The following is a 26,339-nucleotide window of genomic DNA, read 5'->3' on the forward strand; positions in this document are numbered from 1 at the left end:
CTGTGTACACGCACCACAACCGATACACTTCCACCTGTCTGTTATGATGCCCCATTATTACACATGATCACACCACATACATCACTGCTGGGTAATAACTCAGGATCCGCGATAGGAATTCTGGGCAGGTTCTCTCCCTAACTGCGCGGCGCTCTCCCTTCCCCTGTATTGGTTACAGCGGAGAATCTGTCTTGTAAGAAATAATCCAGATAAATTTGGTTCTTGCCGTTGATTAATTAAGCATGGCCGAACACTGATTCTACAAGAGAGCGCTCCGTCCTGACTGTAAGGAAAGGAGACAGAAAAGGACAAAGCCAGAGGGTGAAAGACATTGGGAAACTTTTAGACAACATCCCCAGGCTTTGTATGGGTCTGCTACTATCACCGGTCTTACAGCAGAGCTCTCCTTATAGAGAAGACCGCACTACATATGAAGGAGGTCATATGACAGCCTATGGCTCCTGAGCTGTTGTATACTGTCCCATGCTGCTTGTACAACAGCTGGAGATCCGCCTACACCATAACAGTCTTAGGGTATGTTCACACTGAGGAATAGGTGAGGAATTGAAGAGGAAAATTTTCTGCTTCAAATTCCCTCTTCTTCAGTTCTGGTGGAATAGGCACAGAATTCAGGCAGAAAGCGGAAATTTACTCAATGACTTCTATGGGATTTCTCTAACAGAATACATGTAAAATTAAGTGCAGTTTCAGCTTGAAGTTCCTGGCTTATTCCTAAGTGTGAACATACCCTCAGGGGCAGGATAAGACTCACTGGTGATGCCCTTCCCAGGTTTTGCACTACAAGATGGCAGCACAATATAAAGTGCACAGAGGGATGTACACAGCAAATCTCAATAATTACAACAACATAACTAATCAAAACTGCTCTTAAAAAGAAAAAAAGCAGGAATCAGACTGGCTGAACGATGGAACTTTTATTACAGTATTTTAAAATTAACGTAGAATCTGAGGGGCAAAACAAAAGGACACAGAGCGACTGGAAAAAAATACTAAGAAACACTGCTGTGTCCCACCCCAGGCATGACATACAGGTAACACTTTCCAACATACATAAATCAGCAACATCAAACGTTTACTGCAAGACTGAACAACGCAGCATTTTACTTTGGGGCAGCAGTCCCATCCTCGTTCAACAAAACTTTGTACTAAAAGGGTTCTTGGGCAGTTTATGAAATGCTCTTAGTGAGCCTAAAAGGTAAAGACGAGAAGAACCAAACCTGGACAGGTCCCATATCCTATTATATCTATATTGGGGTCAGGGCTCTGTTCCTCTATTACTGAGATTCATACCCCTATCAGAAGAAAATTAAATATTTCATGCAGCGCACAACCACCAGTAAGTGGCGCTCACTGTACACAACATTTTATTGCTCTGAGTGACTTCAAGTGGTATTCCCATTACAGACAGGAAAAGCCATAATATAGATCCCAGTCCCACCTCAAAGACCAGTCTCTGTGTCGAGAACAGGGATACCCCCCAAACTTAGCGACGTGGCTGCTGCATACGTATGTGGCCACTCGTGTGCTCAATCCTCTATATTCACGAAGACACTCGAGCACGCTCACTCAGTTCTAGATGTGGGAACCACATATCCTGCTGGAGAGGTCTGTGATAGGAATACCCCTTTAAAACCACATACTGGAACTTTCATCCATTTTCTTCTGCTTGTGTATTTCTTCTGTATGCTCTGGGCAGCCATCTTGTAACACACCTCAGTCATAAAACAAACTTATGGGAGAGCGTTCAGACATGTGACACATGCAAAATAGGTTAGGGGGTGAGCTGTGCCCTTCACCTCGGTTATCTGCCTCCAGCCTATGGAGGTCATCATAATACTCTCTATCAAAAATAGTAAAACAACATGGAAAAGTACAGAAAAAAATATATAAATAAAAGATCAGAAACCAGGTTTACCAACAACAATGTGACTAAATAAAGGTCACTTTCTGACAAGTTTGACACTCAAACTTAGATCTATGTCTGTGCACGTCAATTCACGCACCAGGAGAGACTGCACACCCGCTGAAGACCTTATATCTGTAACTGCCGATACAGTGCTATTCTGCAATGTTTAGGGCAAAGCTCTTCATTAGGCTGAAAAATGCGGTAATTGCGCTCTCAGAAGCCGGTTCAGAACAGCACGGTCATTGTTCTGCCTGATGAAGGGCTTTCCCCAAAACTGTATCGGTAAATTTACATTTTCTGTAACATGGGTGTAAAACAAAGTCTTTACACTGATCCATGAATTGCCCTTAAAGAAGCAACCCCCCAAATGCTTTTCGGTGGCGCAGCTTCATTCTGGAACAATGCCGTTCAAATCATGCTGCCGTCCAAGTGACCTTCTCTTCTGGCTATCCTGCATCTTCAGAGGTGAGAAGTCAGAATTTTCTATGCATCTTTATGAGGTGCTCTCATAGAGAGGCATTAAAGACCCTGATTTCTGGCCTTCTGGGTCATAAGAGCTGTGACATCAGCGTCAGCAGGATCCAAATGGCGCCATAGCACTAGAATGAAGCCGCACCATGGGTAAGCGATCATCATGAGTGAGTACATGTGCCAGCCTGCAGCCATGGAGCAAATAAAACATTTTGGGAGAAATGCTTCTTTAAGGTAGTGAGAAGATGAACTACTGAGACAAGGCACCCCACCTACAGATCACATTTGGACTTTGCTGCCCGACAACCCATTGACCATTATGTTAACAACCATAAAAATGCAGAACCTAACTATAAAAGGCTGTTGGGGTACGTCCACACTTATTCCAGTGCAGATCTGATGCTGCAGATTTCAGCTAATAACTTGCAATCATGAAAAACACAACCGATAACGTACATGTGAACATACCCTTAATGTTGAGCCAAAGCTAAACTGCTCTGGTGTCTGCATATCCCCCCATTGTCCCTTACATGCAGCATATAAACAAGATCTGTAGGAAGACAAGTCTACTGTACCTATTATACTACCAAATCTACCATGTTAGTAAACCAGGGGGGTTAGTGAGTCTCCCTAATTCTTAAGCAGCCTTTCCCTCCTAAACACAATACCACATGGAGAGGTTCAGAGAAGGTGGCGGAAAAGGTGTAGAGCTCCTCAATGGGGTCACCAAGCTCATAGAAGGACAGTGCCCCGACGCAGCTGTCCACATAAACTCCAAGTCTGAGGGCCAGAATCTTCTGAGACAGTGTAGTTTTCTTATTGTCATGTCTTACTGAATACGAGTCCTTATAGCGACACAAGCACCAGGACTCCTTGTTGTCTCCTACCCTGGCATTAGGACTTCTCCTGTCTATGCTCGGATAGATCACCCCGATTCTCCATGTCCGGCTGTCACAGGTATCAACTTCCCAGTAATATCTCCCTGGAGGAAACCTCTCGATACTCAGCACCTGGTTGCAGGCTTGAAATCTCCGTGGACTTTTGTTTAATTTCCGCTTTACTCGAGACCAATATGTAGCTTTCTGGTCTGTGGAGACAACTATGTTATTTCCGGCCGTGTTTGCATCGAGTGAGACATCTACGGCCTCTGTCCCTACATAGAGAGGTTTTATGTTGGTTATAATATCATGTAGGTCTCTCTGTATGGTCTCCGAAATGAGGATGGGAACAAAAGGATCTACACGGAATCCCCCATCGCTTATCTGGCATTCATGACTGGTTCCCTCACCATTACCACGGCCTTGGATCTCAGGCTCCAATTCTGGAGGACTGCAGATCTCCTCCATGCCTGCGATTCGCATGGACAGATTGTCCTTTCTTACCTCAAGCTGTCTGATATGATTATCGACTGACAAGGAAACTTGCTTCTTCTGCCTCAGGATCTCATTCAGGATACGCTGCTCCAGGGAAAATAAACTTCTTTGAAGTTCTTGAAACAAAACGTATGTGTCTTTGGTGTAACTATCCGCAGTGTTTTGCACTTCCTGCCTGTGCACCAGGAGACTCTGGATGTGCTTCACAGTGGCCTCTCTTTCTGAGGTCAGCCTCTCCAGCATTTCTTTCATATTTTGCGATAGGGGAATGAGCACATGTTCCGGTGACTTGCTGTGAGCGAGGAGGTGACTATCGCACAGAAAAGTCTTACACAGGAGGCAGGATTTAGCAGCAGGCACTGGCGTCTCTACACAATGCGTGCAGAAGATGTTGTCCATGGGCTGCTCTGATTTGTCAAATTTCAGGCGTTTTACTATGTTACACAAGGTGGTGTTCCTACGAGGAGATGGTCGTGACTTAAATCTTTTCCTACATGTGGGACACAAGTAAGTTTTGGAGGTTTTCTGGCTTTTCAGCACTTCTCGGATACATCGGTTGCAGAAACTGTGTCCGCACCTCAGTGTTACAGGGTCTCTGAATGTGTCGAGGCAGATGGAGCACTCCAGCTCCTCCATGACGTCAGAAAATGACATGACTGAAGTCTCTACAAAGAAAATATAAGTAAAATCAATAAAAGAATGAATAAAGATTAGCAACATCAGAAAATATTAACGTAAAGGCTGCTGAGCCCGATCTCTCCACAATTAATCTCCAGAGACGTTCCTGAAAGGCCCCTGGGAGAGACAGCTAGGAGGAAAAGGGAGAAGACACTGCTAGTGTACTACTGATCCTCCCTATACACAACCATAAGGCTTCCTGCTTCCCGCTCTGATGATCATGTGATTATGTTTCTGCCGGAAACTACTGGAGTTCACAGACCCAGACCCTAACACACCATTGGTGGCAGCATAGAGGCCATGTCTCCCCTTGTGTACTCAATGCAGTCAATGACTGGCTGAAGGGGCACTCCATCAGCAGGGCTATGACGGTCCAGCAGCAGGAGCCGTGACGTATGGAGAAGTCGCCCAAAAATTACTTCAAGCCACAAAATGGAGGCACAGGGACAGGTAAATATACCTTATTTTATTGTGTTCACGCACCCCCCCTGCCCTCCCTTATTTTTTATGGGAATTCCTTTTTAATCTTCATTTTATTCCTATACACAATGTAGGTAGTGCCCCTAGTACAGACATGTCAAAAAAATTTTGGCCCATTGAGTAAAACCATCTATTGATTCCCTAGAGCTGGCCCAGGAGAGGAGGACGGAGGAGAAGGCTGGAGGTGGGGAGATGAGGAGGCTGAAGAGGGAGAGCGGAGGTCCACGAGAGGAGGTCAGAGGAGAAGGCTGGAGTTGAGGAGGAGATGCGGCCACTACATCTGGCTGCACTGTGAGGTGGGGGCGGCAGGATTATGTGGAGGAGCAGCAGGCCGGGGGCCCTCAGATAACTCCCGGGCAGGGATGGTCTGAACCTGCCGAGGTTCGGGTTCGTATGAACCCGAACGCTCGGCAGCAGGTTCCCACGGAGCGGGCGGATCCAGCGAGAGTAACGCCCTGAAAACTGGGATACAGGCTATGGCTATATCCCAGTTCTCCAGGCGGTCCTCCCGTTCCACGGAGCGGGCAGACAGCGGGAATCATTACCGAGGGTTCGGACCATCCCTACTCCCGGGGCAGACATCAGTGGGGGATGAACAGGAGGGCGACCTTTCTCTGACGGGGGGAGGGGGCTGTAACCTTCAAATTACCCTGCCGCCCAAATCCAGGTCACCATGCCTGGACAGCAGTAAAAGTGCAACTACAACCCTAATCATCCCAATAACTGAAGTGTGTATTACATGACTACAGTCCCCATCATCCACCTGATAGCTAGTGTTACATGACTATAACCCCCATCATCCCCCTGATAGCTGAAGTGTGTTACATGACTACAACCCCCATTATCCCCAAATAGCTGGCGTTACATGACTACAACCCCCACCATCCCAATAGCAGAAGTGTATTACATGACTGCAATCCCCATCATCCCCCTGATAGCTGAAGTGTGCGTTACAAGACTACAGTTCCCATCATCCCCCTGATAGCTGAAGTGTTACATGACTAGAGACCCCATCATCCCCCTGATAGCTGAAGTGTTACATGACTAGAGACCCCATCATCCCCGATAGCTGAAGTGTGTGTTACATTACTACAATCTCCATCATCCCTCTGATAGCTGAAGTGTTACATGACTAGAGACCCCATCATCCCCCTGATAGCTGAAGTGTTACATGACTACAGTTCCCATAATCCCCTTGATAGCTGAAGTGTTACATGACTAGAGACCCCATCATCCCCCTGATAGCTGAAGTGTGTGTTACATTACTACAATCCCCATCATCCCCCTGATAGCTGAAGTGTTACATGACTAGAGACCCCATCATCCCCCTGATAGCTGAAGTGTGTGTTACATTACTACAATCCCCATCATCCCCGATAGCTGAAGTGTTACATGACTAGATACCCCATCATCCCCCTGATAGCTGAAGTGTTACATGACCAGAGAACCCATCATCCCCCTAATAGCTGAAGTGTGTGTTACATTACTACAATCCCCATCATCCCCCTGATAGCTGAAGTGTTACATGACTACAACTCCCACCATCCCCAAATAGCTGAAGTGTATTACATGACTGCAATCCCCATCATCCCCCTGATAGTTGAAATGTGTGTTACATGACCACAAACCCCATTGTCCCCAGATAGGTGGAGTGTTACTGTCCTTACTATAAAATTATCACCTTCCTGATCACGCACGGTAAACAGAGCAAGCCCAAAAACCTACCAAATTCAGTACCACATAAAAACATGCTACTGAATAAAACTACAGATCATGCCACAAAAAATCACAGCCATATAGCCTAAAAGATAACAAAGTTTTAGGAGTTAGAGTAGGGCAATTTTTTAAGCACATTTATTTGAAATAATGAAAACTTTATTTTTAAAGCAATAAAATTAAAGGAACTAAACTTGGTTCATACTGACCTGGCCGGGGTGGGGTTGGGGGGGCATTTCTATTCCTGTGTTTTTTTTTAATATAATTTATTGAGTATCGAATTGGTATCGAGCATTAATAAAAAAAAAAGTTGGTATTGGTATCGAACTCAAAACTCTAGTATCGTGACATCAATATTACAATGTTCTAACTTCTAGGCTGCAGACAGTTTCAGACCTGCGGCCTAGAACAAGCCTGGCACAAAAAGTAAGTGGAATATGTGCCAGGACGCGACGCCGTCGCTTTCTTAATATAAGCATGGCAACCTCATCATATACACTTCCTGTGCAAGGGACGTCCTGCAGCCAGAGAAGCCAGGAAAGTTAAGTCTAGACCACTCTTGCAGTAGGGGATTGGCTACCATTTGGGACACTAAATCACTAATGTGGAGACTGGCTCGTATATGAGGCACTATTGTGGGGGCTGGCACTATATGAGAGGCACTAAATGGTGCACCAGTGGGGGAAGTTGATTTCTATATGGGGCACCATTGTAGGGATTTACCATATAATTTACCGTACAGTGAAGAGCTGGATGACGCCCTGTTTTGACAGTGCCAGGAACATTGCATGCCGCTCTGCAAGTGCCAGAAATGCTTCTCGCACACTGCAATAAATATCAAGGTTTCTCCAATTGTCCGTCTAATAGATACAACTCGGCACTACAGATCCTGCATGCAGAGTCACTGTGTATAGACACATAAAAAACACGTCCGTGTGGTGCTCAATGGTATTATAGTTTCATCCAACTTAAGCAAAATGAGAAAAAGACCAGGCACTCACCCATCAACGTGTCAGTTTCTTCTTTATTATCGATACAAAATCATAAAAACGCAGGGAGAGGGAGCATGGCAAACAGGTCTCAGCGACGCACGTTGACAATCATCAGCTAGAGGAAGTGTTTGTGTAACACGAAATGTGCGTCGCTGAGACCTCTTTGCCATGCTCCCTCTCCCTGCGTTTTTATGATTTTGTATCGATAATAAAGAAGAAACTGACACGTTGATGGGTGAGTGCCTGGTCTTTTTCTCATTTTGCTTAAATATCAAGGTTTGCCAGCAACTTTGTCCAAGTTTTCAATTTTGTCACACTGTATATTTGACTTTGACAATAGTCAATACTAGTTAATTACCTTCCCCCACCCCAGGTAAATTGTATTCCCCATAAAGATTATCCCCTTGTATGTGTAGTAAGCTGCCTTTGTGTAAGTAATTCTCCCTGCAGTAAACCACCCACCTCACGTCAATCCTTCTGTAAGAGACCCCCACACACTCACCCAAGCAGTAAGTACTCTCCCCTGTAGGTAGTTCCCCCTTTGTAGCCATCACTTACTTTGTGGGAAAAAAAAAACCAACACATACTCACCTGGCTTCCGGCTAGTCCCCCGACTTCACTTCTGTCACCCCTGCACCGAGGAGCTTGCACCGAGGAGCTGCTTCTAGTGGCCGGAAGAAGAATGCTGCCGGCAGCACACAGCATTTTTGCAGTCCATTTAATGTATAAGTTTTATGTAAAAATGGATCCAATTGTGTGCTTCTGTTTAGATCTGTTTTTACATTAAGTTCTATTATTATTAAAAAATTATGAATCAAAACAGATGTTTTCCCCTGTTCTTGTGTGCGTTAAAAGTAACCATTAAAAAACAATTACGTTAAAAGGACTGCAAAAACGCAATGTGAACCCAACCTGGCAGGTCAAGAAGCCTTACTTCTGAGAGCGTACTGTATTTACCTATAAGGGCTTATTAGGAGCTTAGCGGCTGAGTAATGCGCCACTTGCCCGACCACCCCTGGTAGTGTTTTGCTACTTTTAACTCTTTCCGTGCTGCAGCATGTGACACAAACTTTACTTAGGGTCCTATAACACTGCCCGATAATTGTTTAACAAGGGTTGCATGGACATCGTTACAGATGACCTTGCAGCCCTTGCTTAAACTGTATACATTACCTATCCATGCTGCAGGGCTCCTCTTGCGCAGTTTCTCCCCGTATCCCGTACGCTCCAGCTCCTGTCTCAGCTGACAGGCCGCTCTGGCCTGTGAGTTGTGTTTATTACATGTAGCGATAATCGTACGGATAGGGACGATTATCGTTCCGTGTAATAGGGCCCTTCCATGCTGCAACACAGAAATGGTGAAAGAGCAGGAGACCGATGCTTCATGCACTGATGAACCCTGACCTCCGCACAGAATCCCGCACATAATTTGATTGAACCTGATGACGCTCTATGTAGGGGCAAAAAAAGTTGTCGAGGTGATGCATAGTTTTTGAATCACTTACCCCGCAGCTGTAATAGTAGAGTAGTATAATAGTATTTATTTTATCAGCACCCCAGACATGTTTCTTTAAAGGGGTACTCCAGCGGGGGGGCTATTTTGGGATCCTGGCCGGGGAGGAGGTGGCTGAGAGAAAAGACGTCCACTCACCTCCCCGGTTCCCGGCAGCTTCCTGGTGTCTGATACGGGCTCGAGACGTGACGTCTCAAGCCCGCTCAGTGACGTCACGACACCAGGAAGCGGCCGGGAATCGGGGACCGGAGCGCTGCGATACGAGACCCGCCACTGGATCCGGGGAGGTGAGTGGACGTCTTTTTTCTCAGCCACCTCCTCCCCGGCCAGATCCCAAAATAGCCCCCCCCCCCCGCTGGAGTACCCCTTTAATGGGGTCTTCCGGACGGGAGGTGTTTTTATTACTACCACCTAGGGCTGGGCGGTATACCGCAAAAATACCGATACCGTCTCTGGCGTCGGTTAACCGACCTCAACTCTGCCAGGACGGTATCTGCGGTATTTCCCCCCTCCCTCCTCACCGGCGGCCGCATGCTCTGCTCCACTCCGTTTAATCTTCCTGAGGAGGAAGACTGGAGATGTGACAGGCTGCGCACAGGCGTGCTGTGTGCTCAGCGCTGTCGCTGCTTCCGGGCGGCTCTGGAAGCTGCACGGTGTGCCCTGCCTCCCCTCTCCCGTACATAAAGTGGCTGCTGGGGTCAGGTATGGGTCGGCACATCCCCCCCCCACCAGGCACCGCACTCTGTCCCGCACAGGAATCCTCGGCGTCCCGTTATCTTTTGGCAGTGCTGGAAGCAGCCGTGTGTGACGCTCTGCCGGTGACGCTGCCGGCAGATATATGTGCTACAACACTGAGGTACGGGGCAGAGGATTCCTGTGCAGGAGAGAAGAAAGGATATGCAAAGTAGCTGTGCAGGAGAGAGAGAGAGAGAGAGAGAGAGAGAGGTGCCCGGTGGAGCATGGAGGTGCCGACCTATACCTGACCCCAAGTGTATGTGCGGGAGAGGGGGGGGGGGGGGCCAGAACAGCTTGTGACTGGGGGCAGATATTGGGTAGAAAGAGATAGATAGACAGATAGATAGGAGTCCTATCTATCTATCTCCTATCTATCTATCTCCTATCTATCTATCTATCTATCTATCTCCTATCTATCTATCTATCTCCTATCTATCTATCTATCTCCTATCTATCTATCTCTCTATCTATCTATCTTCTATCTATCTATCTATCTATCTCCTATCTATCTATCTATCTTCTATCTATCTATCTCCTATCTATCTATCTCCTATCTATCTATCTATCTATCTATCTATCTATCTATCTATCTATCTATCTCTCTATCTATCTCCTATCTATCTATCTATCTATCTATCTATCTCCTATCTATCTCCTATCTCCTACACAAACAACAAAAGTCCACGGCACCCGGGCAGTAAATAAGGAGAGTGGGTGCCACCCCTGCACTGTGGATCCTCGAGTGCAGAATATACACGTCCAAAATTAGGGTACCGGCACTCCAAATGAAGAATAAGTGTTTTATTTCAGCTCACAGGAACAAACTAGCCTTGGCTAGTTTGTTCCTGTGAGCTGAAATAAAACACTTATTCTTCATTTGGAGTGCCGGTACCCTAATTTTGGACGTGTGTGTGTATATATATATATATATATATATATATATATATATATATATATATAATATATATACACACACACACACTTGCCCCCGGAAAATGAAAGGTGGAATCTGATTGGTTGCTAGGGGCAACAGCCAGTTTCACTTTACACCATGTTTGATAAATCTCCCCACAGTATAAAGATAGATATAGCAAAAAATATAGGCAGCACAATAAACAAACTGTGGGTGCCAGCAGACGAATCCCAGACCTTGGATCAAGTCAGCTAGTAAAAAATACTCCGATGGTAATACAAACGTGAAAACGTGAATTTACTCCATAGAACAATGTGCAGCAAACTTCACAAGTAATATACAATGTTTTGGCGTCTCCTACACCATTTTCAAATGCCACTTGAAAATGGTGTAGGAGGTGCCAAAACATTGTGTATTACTTGTGAAGTTTGCTGCACATTGTTCTATGGAGTAAATTCACGTTTGTATTACCATCGGAAAATGGGGTTTTCAAAGGGGTGTGGCTTTTAAAGGGGGCGTGTCATAATTATCGTTTAATTTATCGTTACCGCGGCTACATGTACGATAAACCGCGATATTGATTTAGGCCATTATCGCCCAGCCCTACTACCACCAACCCTCTCTGAGGGAAGGAAGATGCTGGAGCTGAGAAGGTATGTGTCATTGTCTTTATCCACCCCCTCCCTGGCAATACTAAAAAAAAAAAAAAAAAAAGCCTCTCGTCTGGAGTACCCCTTTAACGTTTTTCCCCACAATATCCTGCAAAGTAGAAAAATAACACCACTTATTAGAGAGATTATAGTTACTCAGACCGTCTGTGACTACCAGCGGGGGCTCCGGATCTCCATTCCCAATACTGTGGGGTCCTGGCGGTTATTAGCCCTGTGACTATACTCATCCCCTAGTCTGTGGATACAGGAGAAGCCCTAATGGTTGGGATTAGTAAAAACAACACAGCTACTTTCTTACAAAAACAGCACCACCCCTGTCTCAGGTTGTGTGTGGTATCACAGCGCAGCTCTCTTCAAAGGAACTGAACTGCAAACCCAAACACAACCTGAGACTATGAGGGGCGCTGTTTCTAGAACAAAGCAGCAATGTTTATCTAATTCTGCATAACCCCTTTAATCTCAGTCTGGGAGACACTAGGCCGACAGGCAGAAGTCAGGGACACGACAGAGCACTTCTAAACCTTCATTCACACGCTCAGTTTCCTCTGCGATAAAGAGTTATGTATGAGGCGGGCCTCAGCCCTGTTCACACTGTCATGGCAATAAAAAACGCCGCTGGGCCATTCCTTCTATCCAAAGCCACTTAATCCATGGTCACTCTGGTGGTGTGAACCGAGCCTTATACACATGAGCTCCCCCTATATAACGCGTTACCTCACAGAGCCGCCTCACCTCACAGCACACTGCGCGCACTGACGCCGCCAGACACCGCCCACACAAACCGCGCCAACTGCTCTACGCGTCTGATTGGCTGCTTGTTTCCCGAGACAGTATGAGGTTCCTGATTGGACAGCCTCTTCTTGGTTGGTCACATGACTTCTGTCGCCACCTCCGCGAGGCCTGGGAGTTGTAGTTCTAGACGGCGGCTGCGGTATTGTGTGCACCTGCTGGGGAACTACAACTTCCATAAGGAAATACGGCGATTATATATCCAGCAATAATACGTCCTGTGTGGTTATGTAATTCCTGGCGTCACTGTATAGAATCATTGAATAGCTCACCAATATATATGTATCAGCCAGAGCCCCCCTTAATGTATATACCCATCCAGAGACCCTCATACACACAACTAGCCACAGCCCTCCCCCATATACAGAACCAGATTCCCCCCATATACACAACCAGCCATAGCCCCCCCTTATACACTACCTGATAGGGACCCCTACCCCTTACAGAAGCAGCCAGAGACCCCCCCATATACACAACCAGCCATAACCCCACCCCCCTTATACACTACCTGATAGGGACCCCTACCCCTTACAGAACCAGGCAGATTCCCCCCATATACACAACCAGCCATAACCCCACCCCCCTTATACACTACCTGATAGGGACCCCTACCCCTTACAGAACCAGCCAGAGATCCCCCCATATACACAACCAGCCATAACCCCACCCCCCTTATACACTACCTGATAGGGACCCCTACCCCTTACAGAACCAGGCAGAGTCCCCCCATATACACAACCAGGCAGATTCCCCTCATATACACAAAGAGGGAGTCCCCCAACCCCCCTCCCCATATACACAACCAGATAGGGACCCCTCCTCCTTATACACAGAGACCCCCCATATATACAACCAGCCATAGCCCCCCCATATACACAAACAGCCAGAGTCTCTCCCCCCCCACCCTAACCCTAACCCCTACCCCTTACAGAACCAGGCAGAGTCCCCCCATATACACAACCAGGCAGAGTCCCCCCATATACACAACCAGGCAGAGTCCCCCCATATACACAACCAGGCAGATTCCCCCCATATACACAACCAGGCAGATTCCCCTCATATACACAAAGAAGGAGTCCCCCAACCCCCCTCCCCATATACACAACCAGATAGGGACCCCTCCTCCTTATACACAGAGACCCCCCATATATACAACCAGGCAGAGCCCCCCCATATACACAACCAGCCATAGCCCCCCCCCATATGCACAACCAGATAGGGACCCCTCCTCCTTATACACAACCAGAGTCCCCCCATATATACAACCAGGCAGAGCCCCTCCATATACACAAACAACCATAGCCCCCCCATATGCACAACCAGATAGGGACCCCTCCCTCATACAGAACCAGCCAGAGCCCCCCCCTATACACAAAGAGCCAGAGTCCCCACACACACACACACACACACACACATATACAGAACCAGAGACCCCCGTCCCATATATAGAACCAGCCAGCGTCCCCCTGTACAGAGCCAACCAGAGACCTCCCGTATACACAACCAGCCATAGCCCCCCAACCCCCCCATATACACAACCAGATAGGGACCCCTCCCCCACACAGAACCAGCCAGAGACCCCCCAATATACACAAACAGCCAAAGTCCCCCCATATACACAACCAGATAGGGACCCCTCCCCCACACAGAACCAGCCAGAGACCCCCCAATATACACAAACAGCCAAAGTCCCCCCATATACACAACCAGATAGGGACCCCTCCCCCACACAGAACCAGCCAGAGACCCCCCCCCTCCTATACACTACCTGATAGGGACCCCTACCCCTTACAGAACCAGCCAGAGACCCCCCCATATACACAACCAGCCATAGCCCCCCCCTATACACTACCTGATAGGGACCCCTACCCCTTACAGAACCAGGCAGAGTCCCCCCATATACACAACCAGGCAGATTCCCCTCATATACACAAAGAGGGAGTCCCCCAACCCCCCTCCCCATATACACAACCAGATAGGGACCCCTCCTCCTTATACACAACCAGAGACCCCCCATATATACAACCAGGCAGAGCCCCCCCATATACACAACCAGCCATAGCCCCCCCATATGCACAACCAGATAGGGACCCCTCCTCCTTATACACAACCAGAGACCCCCCATATATACAACCAGGCAGAGCCCCCCCCATATACACAACCAACCATAGCCCCCCCCCATATGCACAACCAGATAGGGACCCCTCCCTCATACAGAACCAGCCAGAGCCCCCCCCCCCTATACACAAAGAGCCAGAGTCCCCCCCCCCACACACACATATACAGAACCAGAGACCCCCGTCCCATATATAGAACCAGCCAGCGTCCCCCTGTACAGAGCCAACCAGAGACCTCCCGTATACACAACCAGCCATAGCCCCCCAACCCCCCCCCCATATACACAACCAGATAGGGACCCCTCCCCCACACAGAACCAGCCAGAGACCCCCAATATACACAAACAGCCAAAGTCCCCCCATATACACAACCAGATAGGGACCCCTCCCCCACACAGAACCAGCCAGAGACCCCCCAATATACACAAACAGCCAAAGTCCCCCCATATACACAAACAGCCAGAGTCTCTCCCCCCCCCACACACACAGAACCAGCCATATACAGAACCAGAGACCCCTGTTCTATATATAGAACCAGCCAGCGTCCGCCTATACAGAGCCAACCAGAGACCTCCCATATACACAACCAGCCAGAGACCCCCCATATACAAAACCAGCCGGAGTCATCCCATACAGAACCAGCCATAGACTTCCCCGCATATACAGAACCAGTCAGAGCCCCCCCCACTTCCCCAATATAAGGAACCAGCCAGCTCTCCCCCATATACAGAACCAGCCAGATCTCCCCTATATACAGAAATGGCGGCCTCCATATGGCACAGCTCCATACACACCGACAACGTTCTTACATTCCGCTCCAGAGGAAACTCTCCAGCTACGGAATCTACTTCCTGACCTGACGTGACCTCTACGGATTGATAACCCTTCATCAGGATCTCAGGATTGTGTCCAGTCTATACAAGGCCTAAACATGACAATACTCCTTCTGCTCCTGGTGGTTTGTTTCAATGTATCAGCGCAGCCCATGACAGTCAGGGCATGATGGGAGTTGTAGTTTTGCGATGGCTGGAGGGACACAGATTGAGGAACATTGCCCCATTGAAGAGCCTTAAAGGGGAACTCTACATAAGAAAAACTTTTCTTTTTTAAAGTACATTAAAAGTTATATAGATGTGTCTATACAATATATTACCATATCTGTGCGGTTCTGCCACACTGGTAGCTGATTAAAGAGAATACATCGTACTGTGTGGTGTTACAGGTGTAGAATACAATGTGCTGTGCGGTGTTACAGGTATACAATACAATGTGCTGTGCGGTGTTACAGGTAGAGAATACAGTGTGCTGTGTGGTGTTACAGGTAGAGAATACAGTGTGCTGTGTGGTGTTACAGGTATACAATACAGTGTGCTGTGTGGTGTTACAGGTAGAGAATACAGCGTGCTGTGTGGTGTTACAGGTAGAGAATACAGCGTGCTGTGTGGTGTTACAGGTAGAGAATACAGTGTGCTGTGTGGTGTTACAGGTAGAGAATACAGCATGCTGTGTGGTGTTACAGGTATACAATACAGTGTGCTGTGTAGTGTTACAGGTAGAGAATACAGCGTGCTGTGCGGTGTTACAGGTAGAGAATACAGCGTGCTGTGTGGTGTTACAGGTAGAGAATACAGCGTGCTGTGCGGTGTTACAGGTAGAGAATACAGTGTGCTGTGTGGTATTACAGGTAGAGAATACAGTGTGCTGTGTGATGTTACAGGTAGAGAATACAGCGTGCTGTGTGGTGTTACAGGTAGAGAATACAGTGTGCTGTGTGGTGTTACAGGTAGAGAATACAGTGTGCTGTGTGGTGTTACAGGTAGAGAATACAGCGAGCTGTGTGGTGTTACAGGTAAAAAATACAGTGTGCTGTGTGGTGTTACAGGTAGAGAATACAGTGTGCTGTGTGGTGTTACAGGTAGAGAATACAGTGTGCTGTGTGGTGTTACAGGTAGAGGATACAGCGTGCTGTGTGGTGTTACAGGTAGAGAATACAGCGTGCTGTGTGGTGTTACAGGTAGAGAATACAGTGTGCTGTGTGGTGTTACATGTAGAGAATACTGTGTGCTGTGTGGTGTTACAGGTAGAGAATACAGTGCTGTGTGGTGTTACAGGTAGAGAATACAGCGTACTGTGTGGTGTTACATGTAGAGAATACAGCGTGCTGTGTGGTGTTACAGGTAGAGAATACAGTGTGCTGTGTGGTGTTACAGGTAGAGAATACAGCGTGCTGTGTGGTGTTACAGGTAGAGAATACAGCGTGCTGTGTGGTGTTACAGGTAGAGAATACAGCGTGCTATGTGGTGTTACAGGTAGAGAATACAGCGTGCTGTGTGGTGTTACAGGTAGAGTATACAGTGTGCTGTGTGGTATTACAGGTAGAGAATACAGTGTGCTGTGTGGTGTTACAGGAAGAGAATACAGTGTGCTGTGTGGTGTTACAGGTAGAGAATACAGTGTGCTGTGTGGTGTTACAGGTAGAGAATACAGCGTATTGTGTGGTGTTACAGGTAGGGAATACAGCGTGCTGCGTGGTGTTACAGGTAGAGAGTACAGCGTGCTGTGTGGTGTTACAGGTAGAGAATACTGTGTGCTGTGTGGTGTTACAGGTAGAGAATACAGCGCGCTGTGTGGTGTTACAGGTAGAGGATACAGCGTGCTGTGTGGTGTTACAGGTAGAGGATACAGCGTGCTGTGTGGTATTACAGGTAAATAATACAGCGTGCTGTGTGGTGTTACAGGTAGAGGATACAGCGTGCTGTGTGGTGTTACAGGTAGAGAATACAGTGTGCTGTGTGGTGTTACAGGTAGAGAATACTGCGTGCTGTATGGTGTGAACACAGCCTAGATGTTCTGCAACAGCTTTGGGCAGGATGGGGGACTGTGATGAACTGCTGAGGGAAAGCATTGCATTCTGGAACCTGTAGTACTATGTACAACTGCTCAACCAGGAAGTACAGCCACACAATACAGAACAAACCCCCCCAAAGCAAATGGATTTTTGGTAGTTTCCAAACTGGAATAGATGGGTAAGTAATGCTTTATGCCTCTGCAGAAGGTTGATATTTTTACCTCTACCTGGAGTTCCCCTTTAAAGCATGACTAGTGATGTTTCCTCCATACACCAGCTGCATCTCCTCAATGAGAAGGAGCATTATACAGTGATTAAGCTTGACAGAAAAGCCAGAATACCCCTTTAATCATAAAGTTGTCTAAAACGCGTTACCTGGAAATCATTAGCGGGCGGCAGACTGTCCTGCAGACAATCCAGCCGCTACCTTTAATCTGAGCCAATTAAACGTTGCGCTAATTGCATCTCGGAGGCGGCCGTATATGACTCCTCTCACTCGGGTGATTGATATCGGATGCCTCGTCTATATGAAGTAAGCCAGGTGCTGGGGGAAATGAAGCCGTATTCCTCTCCTCGGAAATTCAAACAAACAAACAAAAAGTTGTTATAATAAAGCGAAAGAAAACAAACAAGAAAACAGGCGGCCCGGAAGACTCAGCGACGCTCCCTTAAGAACTGCAGCTGATTAAGAACGGGCAAACATCTGTCTGCCGAGGTGGCGCACGTCACGTTTCACACAGCCCAGATTTCATGAGAAGTAAACGAAACGCAGAGTGAAACCTTTGAAGTCGCCTTTCTCGGTTTTCTTGGAAATATGTTCAGAAACTTTAGTAGACATTTTACATAGTTTGTTTAATGTGATTTTAGCAAATTGAGGTTTGGATATGATAGAGCTCCTCCAGGGGGGTGTCATCCAGCTTTTCCTAACTCCTGAGTGCTAATAGAAGTGTTATTATTCAAGTTTAAATTCTCAGTATGTCTACACTCACCGGCCACTTTATTAGGTACACCTATCCAACTGCACGTTACCACTTAATTTCTAATCAGCCAATCACATGGCGGCAACTCAGTGCATTTAGGCATGTAGACATGGTCAAGACAATCTCCTGCAGTTCAAACCGAGCATCAGTATGGGGAAGAAAGGTGATTTGAGTGCCTTTGAACGTGGCATGGTTGTTGGTGCCAGAAGGGCTGGTCTGAGTATTTCAGAAACTGCTGATCTACTGGGATTTTCACGCACAACCATCTCTAGGGTTTACAGAGAATGGTCCAAAAAGAAAAAACATCCAGTGAGCGGCAGTTCTGTGGGCGGAAATGCCTTGTTGATGCCAGAGGTCAGAGGAGAATGGGCAGACTGGTTCGAGCTGATAGAAAGGCAACAGTGACTCAAATAGCCAACCGTTACAACCAAGGTAGGCAGAAGAGCATCTCTGAACGCACAGTACGTCCAACTTTGAGGCAGATGGGCTACAGCAGCAGAAGACCACCCGTTACTAGCATGGTGTACCTAATAAAGTGGCCGGTGAGTGTATTTCAGGGCAGAAGAACAGCACAAAAGTCATGGCCACTAGGTGTCTGTACACGGCTTAGCATATTCTCTGTGAAAAAGAGAGAAAAAGCTTGGGCTTTATACCTGCAAGCTGCTCCAGATGATCCACACTGGTTCTAAAAGGTAAATCAAGGCTTCCCTCTCATCTGTCACCACACATAAAGCTCAGGGAAGCTGTCCCTTGTGTAAATATCTGTGTATCTACTGATGTATGTCCACAGGGCTCCAGTGTAAACTCCCCACTGTACATGCAGAATGAGTAATATCTGTGTACTATGGAGGGGACTCTCAGGAGCTCAATACCAGCAATGAAAGCACTAAAATTACCTTGTCCCCTCTCTGAAGGGTAAATCTAACAAAGCCTACAGTTTTATAAGATGTGATGACCCGGGGTGTGCTGGTTGGTATTTGCAAGGGCAGGTGGTTCATCCTCTCCGCCGTTCCCATGCAGTTTTAATGTAATCTCGTGTCTGGTAAGGCAGTTTGGAGCACTGCCCAACCCCCAGAGCGCCTATCTATCCTGGCAGGCCCGTCCTTTCTAATGATAATCAGTGGAGCGGACCCGATTGGCACTCTGGGGGTGGGGGCAGTGTTCCAAGAGGCCTTACTGGACCAAGAATTACACTAAAACTACACAGAAATGTACATACCTTCATCCTCCGCTCCCTGTGCGCAGTAGATTTGTCTAACCTGCTGAAAGTTCCCCTTTCAGGTACTTAGCATACTTTAATTCACTGCTTCCTCGCAGGTACACTTGAGATATGGAGCCTCATAGCAAAAAACTGTATGGGGCCCCTCCCCTACACACTAATATATTCAGTGATGTGGCCAAAAAATAAATCTCTTGTGGTCAGAGGCAGAATCCTGCGTGCAGCCACAACAGTGACTGGCAGAGGAGAAAGCCAATGTCTGCTTGTTCTGTCATCCACTGTATGTAACTATAACAGCCTATTAGGAGCCTCATGGTTATATACATAGGTGCAGGAGCAGACTACCTTTTGCTTAACCCCTTATTTACTGCAGTGTGTAAGTGACCCAGTGTTCTCTTACATGCTGCAACACAAACAAAGGGTTAATACAGAAGACAATTAGCTCTCCTTCTACTCCTGCACTGATAACCCCTGACCTCTGCAGGAGCTCAGAGAACAGAGGTCAGAGGTTATCAGAGCAGTGAGGCAGAGAGCTAATTGTTAACCCTTTTTTGTGCTGCAGCATGTAAGAGAACACTGGGTCACTTACACACTGCAGTACATAAGGTGTTAAGCAAAAAGACACAAGAGGCTCTTATCTTCCCTGTGCAGGGCCCCCTCCCTCCAAGGGCCCCATAGCAACCGCCTTCCCTGCCTCTATGGAAGCTACGCCACTGTATACATTTAACCCATTAACATTTTTCCTTCAGCTGTGCCTAGTAATAGTAAGAGACATCTAGTGGTGGGAGTACAAAACTACACCTTCAGCCCAGAAGACATACTTGTAAGTACCAACCTACATAAGCATGCAGAACAGCAATGGCACAGCTGCTCTGGGACATTTCAGAGACACTTGTGAAGCCGGCATGTTAGTGAAACAAGGGTAAAACCTACACAACAGAAGAATTCTTGCAAAGCCCTCAAGGTGGCGGCACTATTTTGAAGCTCATTTGGGCTTAGAACAGTTGTGAAACCCACCAACACGTAGGCAACTCAATTGACGTTGAACACTTATGTCCACTATCATCGATAAGTACATTATAAGAACGTCTTACGCCTTCTTTTCTCTACACTAAATACTCTAGGGACAATATAAATAACTACCTGGTGCAATAAATCCTGTGTCTCACCTTGACCATCTGTGATAATACCATCCTGGAAATTCATCTGAATGTACAAAATAAAAATAAGACTGTTCAGTACAACCTCCCCCACCCCCTGCCGGAGAAGACCTTGAGATGACATCTTTCCAACCTGGAGCCTCCTTATAAATCTCACGCAGCCCAATAAATCCTCTATTCGACCTTAAAAAGGCGAAACGCCTGCAGCAGCTGCTCCTATTATCCCGGGTGTCACATCCCATCCCTGGTGCGATCCCAGACGTCTACTCCCCCCCCCATATGTCACCTGGAATACGTCTATATCATATGAAACCGTCTCGGAGCTGACTCAATAAGACCCATCTGTGTGCACCGTGAATTCTTCCATTACCGAGGCGGGATTGCAGTTGTTAAGTGCCAGTGCTGTCCCCTAATCCTGCCCGGCCGCGTTCTCCGCGTCTTCCCTTTATTGCATTTACTCTGAGTGAAGTTTGTAATCTACTGAAGTGACAGTGAATTATGCCGCCAGACTTCGAGACTAAGTTGCACCGAGATGGATTTGTTTATTTACAGACTTCACGTGATAATGCCCTCGTCTTCTCCTTTTTCTTGCGCTCGCCACCCCCCCATCCTCCAAGCCAAATCAAGGACATAGAGATCCAATGAATCAAGGGGGGGGGCAGGCTCGACTCTGGAGACAGTTATACCAAGTGGGGATAATGGAGGGATGATTGCGGAAAAAATTAATCGAGTCCTATCACCACTTCAGAGTTTAACTCCATAGACGATAAATGTTGCCCCCAAGAATGATCATTCATTGTAATAATCTTTCCCTGCTCCTCAACAACCATAGATAAGACTAACGGCTCCAAAGTAAAGAACAGAATTGCCCATGTAACGCCAAAAATGAAGATATGGCTGTCTTTACAAAAGTAGAAGCTACTTCCTGCCATCAGCTTCCCTCCCAAGGGGCTAATATCTTTGTAAACCAGCCAATCACTGATCCTCAAAGTGCCTGTAAGTAATCACTCCTGGTCAGTGATGTATGTAAAAGAGTAAGGGTGGGTTCACCCTGAGGAATCCGTGCTGAGAAGTTCCCACAGATTCCACCGCTGCTCCCGCTTTCATCTCCGCCTGTGCCATAGACTCTATTCTGTGATCACCATCCACCCAGCAGGGTGCTTTAGGCATGTGGCGGTGTGCGGCAGGATGTGCGGAGAACGTGTTGGCCTTGGACCAGTATGCTTGTGGCGCCTGGGTGTGAATCCTGGGTGGCAGCGGGCGGCCTTACTTTCAAGGAGTGTCCTATTTTAGAGTAGGGGTGCCTTATTTGAGGGGGGATGCCTTACTTTAGGCTAGTTGGTAGGCTAGTTGGGGTGTCTTATTTTCAGGGAAGAATCCATGTTGGATTTCAGCTATCCGATCCTAGTTGTAACTCCTCGGGGAGGGGTTTATTTTCCTCCTCCCATTGCGAAAACATGGCTGAGCAAAGCATGTATGTGTATGGGAAGACATAGCACTGAGTTAGCAGCTATCTTATGTGTATGAGCAGCTTTAGTAAATACTTTATTTGAACTATGTGTCTTGTTTCCCACTATGACCCTCTGGGTCCTCCATGGGTATCCTTGCTTCCATCTTGAGCCACATTTTATGCTCTATAGTGGCGGGTATGCTGCACTGATAATAACCTTATTGTGTGAGTTCGGCTCAGGTGATGCATTGCCTGCTCTTGTGTAGTCGCTCAGAGCCCGGTCACCAATGTTAAAAGGATATGATGGCTTCTGGCCATGCGCAGTAGCCAGAGAACCGTTTTCAGTTTGTGGCTGATCAGGGCTGTCAGTATGTGTTTGAGCCATAAACTTTATATATATTTCTATATGCATGTTGAGATTTTGGACTTTGAAGCGAGGACATTCTAACTTGGCCAATAGCATGGCATCCCCACCCTGAGGACCTTCACCACTGGCATTGTGGGTAGACATCAAGAAGGAAATGTCTCAAGAGTGGTTGGCTCTTTAAAGGGGTACTCCAGATGATACAGTCAGGGTGGGGGCGGATGAAAACAGTGACGTTTACTTACTTCCCCAGCTCCATTGCTGGGGCCTGCATCACGCTGCTCTGGTCCCTGGGTAGAGACAGGACAGGACATGACGCTTAAGCCCTGCTTAGGCTTAGTGGGCCTGCCAGCATCACATCTGAGATGGGGACCAGAGCAACATAATATGGGGCCTCAGTGCTAGAACCTGCGAGGTAAGTGGGTGTCATTGTTTTCATCCACCCCCTGCCATCCCAGAGTACCCTTTTAAAGGTCATTAAAAAAATGTTTGCAGAAATCAATAGTACAGGCGATTTTAAGAAACTTTGTAATTGGGTTTATTAGCCTAAAATGCATTTTTATCATAAAAAAGCAGTTTGAAGCTCTCCCCCTGTCTTTATTGTTTTCTATGGAGAGGGAAGGGGTGGAGGGAGATGAGGCACCAAAACAGGACAACAAAGAGTTAATTTAGAGCCACATCACCGTGCTATCTCCTCTGAAGTCAGCACTGACCTCTATGACTTCTGAATACCAGTTTCATGCTATGGAATATTTGCCTAATAAACCCAATTACAAAGTTTCTTAAAATCGCCTGTACTATTGATTTCTGCACACACAAAAAAATGACAGCGACACTTTAAGTCATGTAGCAGTACAAATATATGTGAGCCCGATCACAGGACTGCAGGTTTTCAGCTTTTGGATATAAAGAGTAAATGACTCTATTCACTGACAACAAGCAGAAACCGTGAAAATGATGAACTAAAACAAAACGGGAGGTTTGCACGAGAAGCTAAGGAGGCAAACAGACTGGAAGGAGGAAAATAACTCAGAAAGAAAGGTGTTTGCAAACAATAAATAATTTGCTTATTATGACCTACTTAGCGGAAAACTACAGCAGATGGTCCTCCCAAGCAATCCTCCAGCCTGCAGACACTTCAAAGGAGAAGATTCCCGATAACCACCTAATATTACCGCAACCACACAAAAACAAGTGGATTCTTCCAGAACGGCTCAGAACGCATTAACCTGTGAGCCGGGACGTGCGTCACTTTGTCGTCTTCCCTGATAAAGCTTTTTCTATTTAAAATGAATAAGCTGAACGACTCTTAAAGGGGAAGTCAATGGGGGAGATTTATCAAACATGGTGTAATGTGAAACTGGCTCAGTTGCCCCTAGCAACCAATCAGATTCCACCTTTCATTTTCCAAAGAGTCTGTGAGGAATAAAAAGTGGAATCTGATTGGTTGCTAGGGGCAACTGAGCCAGTTTCACATTACACCATGTTTGATAAATCTCCCCCTATGTGTCTGACTTCCCGGAGAGTCCCATATCATTTTTTTTTATTAGAGAGTGTTAGATGAATCAGCAACTCTCCGGCCCCATGGGATCGGCCTAAATAGGTTTTACTATGTATGGTGTTGTATGTAGAGGTTATATAACATAGGGCCGGGAGCTACTATCCAAGGGGTTTTGTTGCTGTATATTTCCTTCTCTAAGCACACACACCTTAGGGGCTTTTGTATAGGCAAATGTACAATTTACATAACTAATTTGCAAACAATTTAGCTCATGAGTGGAATGTCGCCGTCCTATAGACTGGATTGTATCTAAGGTGAAGTTGTACACGTTACATAACACGTAAATTTTACAGGTCGTTTTTTTTTTGTTTTTTTTTTGCACAGTACTTCCTACTCTATGGAAAATGACCATATCATCTTTCTCAGGCTGAAGGGCACTTAACGTCCTTTAACAATTGCTTGGCACCTCCAAACTCTGATATTTTGCGCCTTTACAGCAGCCGCCTGGTACTGGGCTTACAAAAGAAAAAATAATAGAAGAGAGACATTCTCAAACATAAACCCAAGTTCACACCAATGGTAGTAATGACAGTGAGGTGGGAATAGTGTAGTCTATCCAGGGCTGCCCAAATCATAACAATGTACTCTATCTCTTTTTTTTCTTGGTGTTGATGGCAAGGTTTTGTTGGTGTATCCTGCCACCTGCCAGAGATGATAGTTACTAATTAAAGGGGTTATCCAGCGTGGGGGCTATTTTTAGATCTAGCCGGGGAGGAGGTGGCTGAAAGAAAAGACGTCCACTCACCTCCCCGGTTCCAGCGGCGGGTCCCGCATCATGACGCTCCGGTGCCCGGTTCCCGGCCGCTTCCGAGTCTCTGACTCAGGCCCGAGACGTGACGTCTCAGGTCTGCTCAGCCACTCAGTGACCCGCCGCTGGAACCAGGGAGGTGAGTGGACGTCTTTTCTTTCAGCCACCTCCTCCCCGGCCACATGTAAAAATAACCCCCATGCTGGATAACCCCTTTAAGAATTGCATTGACTAGAGCACCAGTGCCAAGCATATGAGCATCAAATGGCAGGAACTTCCATCCCATTAAGTAGGTCCTTATAGTTGTTGCTTTTCCAAACAACTGAAGGCCCTCATACATCTCCAATAACTGAGGGCCTAACGTTCGTCTGGCCATCATTTATGCCTCCCACACACCACCCATCCTCCCCACACACAAGAACTTTCAGCACTCTCGTTGTGGCTTATCTCTCCAAACAAAGGTGTTGGCTGTGATCTGTCAGTGGTTGTTCGAGATGGCCCCATACACCTTAAGGCTGGATTCACACTACGTATATTTCAGTCAGTATTGTGGTCCTCATATTGCAACCAAAACCAGGAGTGGATTGAAAACACAGAAAGGCTCTGTTCACACAATGTTGAAATTGAGTGGAAGGTCGCCATTTATTGGCAAATATTTGCTGTTATTTTAAAACAACGGCTGTTGTATTGAAATAATGGCCGTTATTTACTGTTATATGGCGGCCATCCACTCAATTTCAACATTGTGTGGACAGATCCTTTCTGTGTTTTCAATCCACTCCTGGTTTTGGTTGCAATATGAGGACCACAATACTGACTGAAATATACGTAGTATGAACCCAGCCTAAAGGGGCAGTCGAATCTGCCGCGAGCGGTGGGTTTGGCTGACATAAGTCTAAAGGCCCTATTACACTTTTCCCAATTAACGGCTGCTTAGGTCGATAATCATTTAGTGTAATAGCGTATGTGAAAGGTCAGCTGATCATAGTCTTTCAACATTCAGTCTTTCATCTCAGTCTGACACAGCAAAGTAGTAGCAAATCCCCATAGAAAACCCCTCCTGCTCTGGACAGTTCCTGACATGGACAGAGGTGGCAGCAGAGAGCACTGTGTCAGACTGGAAAGAATACACCACTTCCTGCAGGACATACAGCAGCTGATAAGTATGGGAAAACTTGAGATTTTTAAATAGAAGTAACACAAATCTATCAAACGTTCTGACACCAGTTGATTTAAAAAAAAAAAAAAAAAAAAAAAGAAGATTTTCTTCAATAAATAACCCCTTGAAAACTGATCTGGGTCAGAGAAATATATAAGGAAATGTGCAATTTACATAACTTAAGGAAGGAAAGAAACTAATTTGCAAACAATTTAGCCACATGAGTGAGTGGAATGTCGCTTCCTATAGACTGGATGCTGTTTCAGGTAAAGTTGTTAACGCTACATAACATGAAAAATTTCACGGGTAATTTGAAAAAAATTTTTTTGCACAGTACTTCCTACTTCTACAGTGGTTAAGTGTAAAGAAGGTTCTGTACGGTAGTGTTACATAAGTGCTACATGAGAGATCAATATGGGTTAACATGGATAGCTAGGATAACCCCAAGTAGAAACACAGAAAACTGGATAGGCAT

At 46.5% G+C, this 26,339-nt stretch overlaps 1 protein-coding gene across 4 annotated transcripts; it reads right to left on the reverse strand.

Moving 5' to 3' along the window:
• Window positions 1-910: 910 nt before the first annotated feature.
• Window positions 911-23,617, reverse strand: LOC138772074 (E3 ubiquitin/ISG15 ligase TRIM25-like). Of its 4 annotated transcripts, none has more exons than XM_069952179.1 (2): window positions 23,478-23,617; window positions 911-4,436 (listed from the first exon to the last, which is right to left on the reverse strand). In XM_069952179.1, the coding sequence occupies exon 2, from the start codon at window positions 4,423-4,425 to the stop codon at window positions 3,016-3,018; it is 1,410 nt and encodes a 469-aa protein (XP_069808280.1). In that variant the 5' UTR covers window positions 4,426-4,436; window positions 23,478-23,617; the 3' UTR covers window positions 911-3,015. The 4 variants fall into 4 exon arrangements, with proteins under 4 accessions (XP_069808280.1, XP_069808279.1, XP_069808278.1 ...); XM_069952178.1 differs by lacking the exon at window positions 23,478-23,617 and adding an exon at window positions 12,202-12,265; XM_069952177.1 differs by lacking the exon at window positions 23,478-23,617 and adding an exon at window positions 12,184-12,245.
• Window positions 23,618-26,339: the final 2,722 nt, after the last annotated feature.

This window comes from Dendropsophus ebraccatus, chromosome 14 (assembly GCF_027789765.1).
Source record: "Dendropsophus ebraccatus isolate aDenEbr1 chromosome 14, aDenEbr1.pat, whole genome shotgun sequence".
Taxonomy (NCBI): Eukaryota; Metazoa; Chordata; class Amphibia; order Anura; family Hylidae; genus Dendropsophus; species Dendropsophus ebraccatus.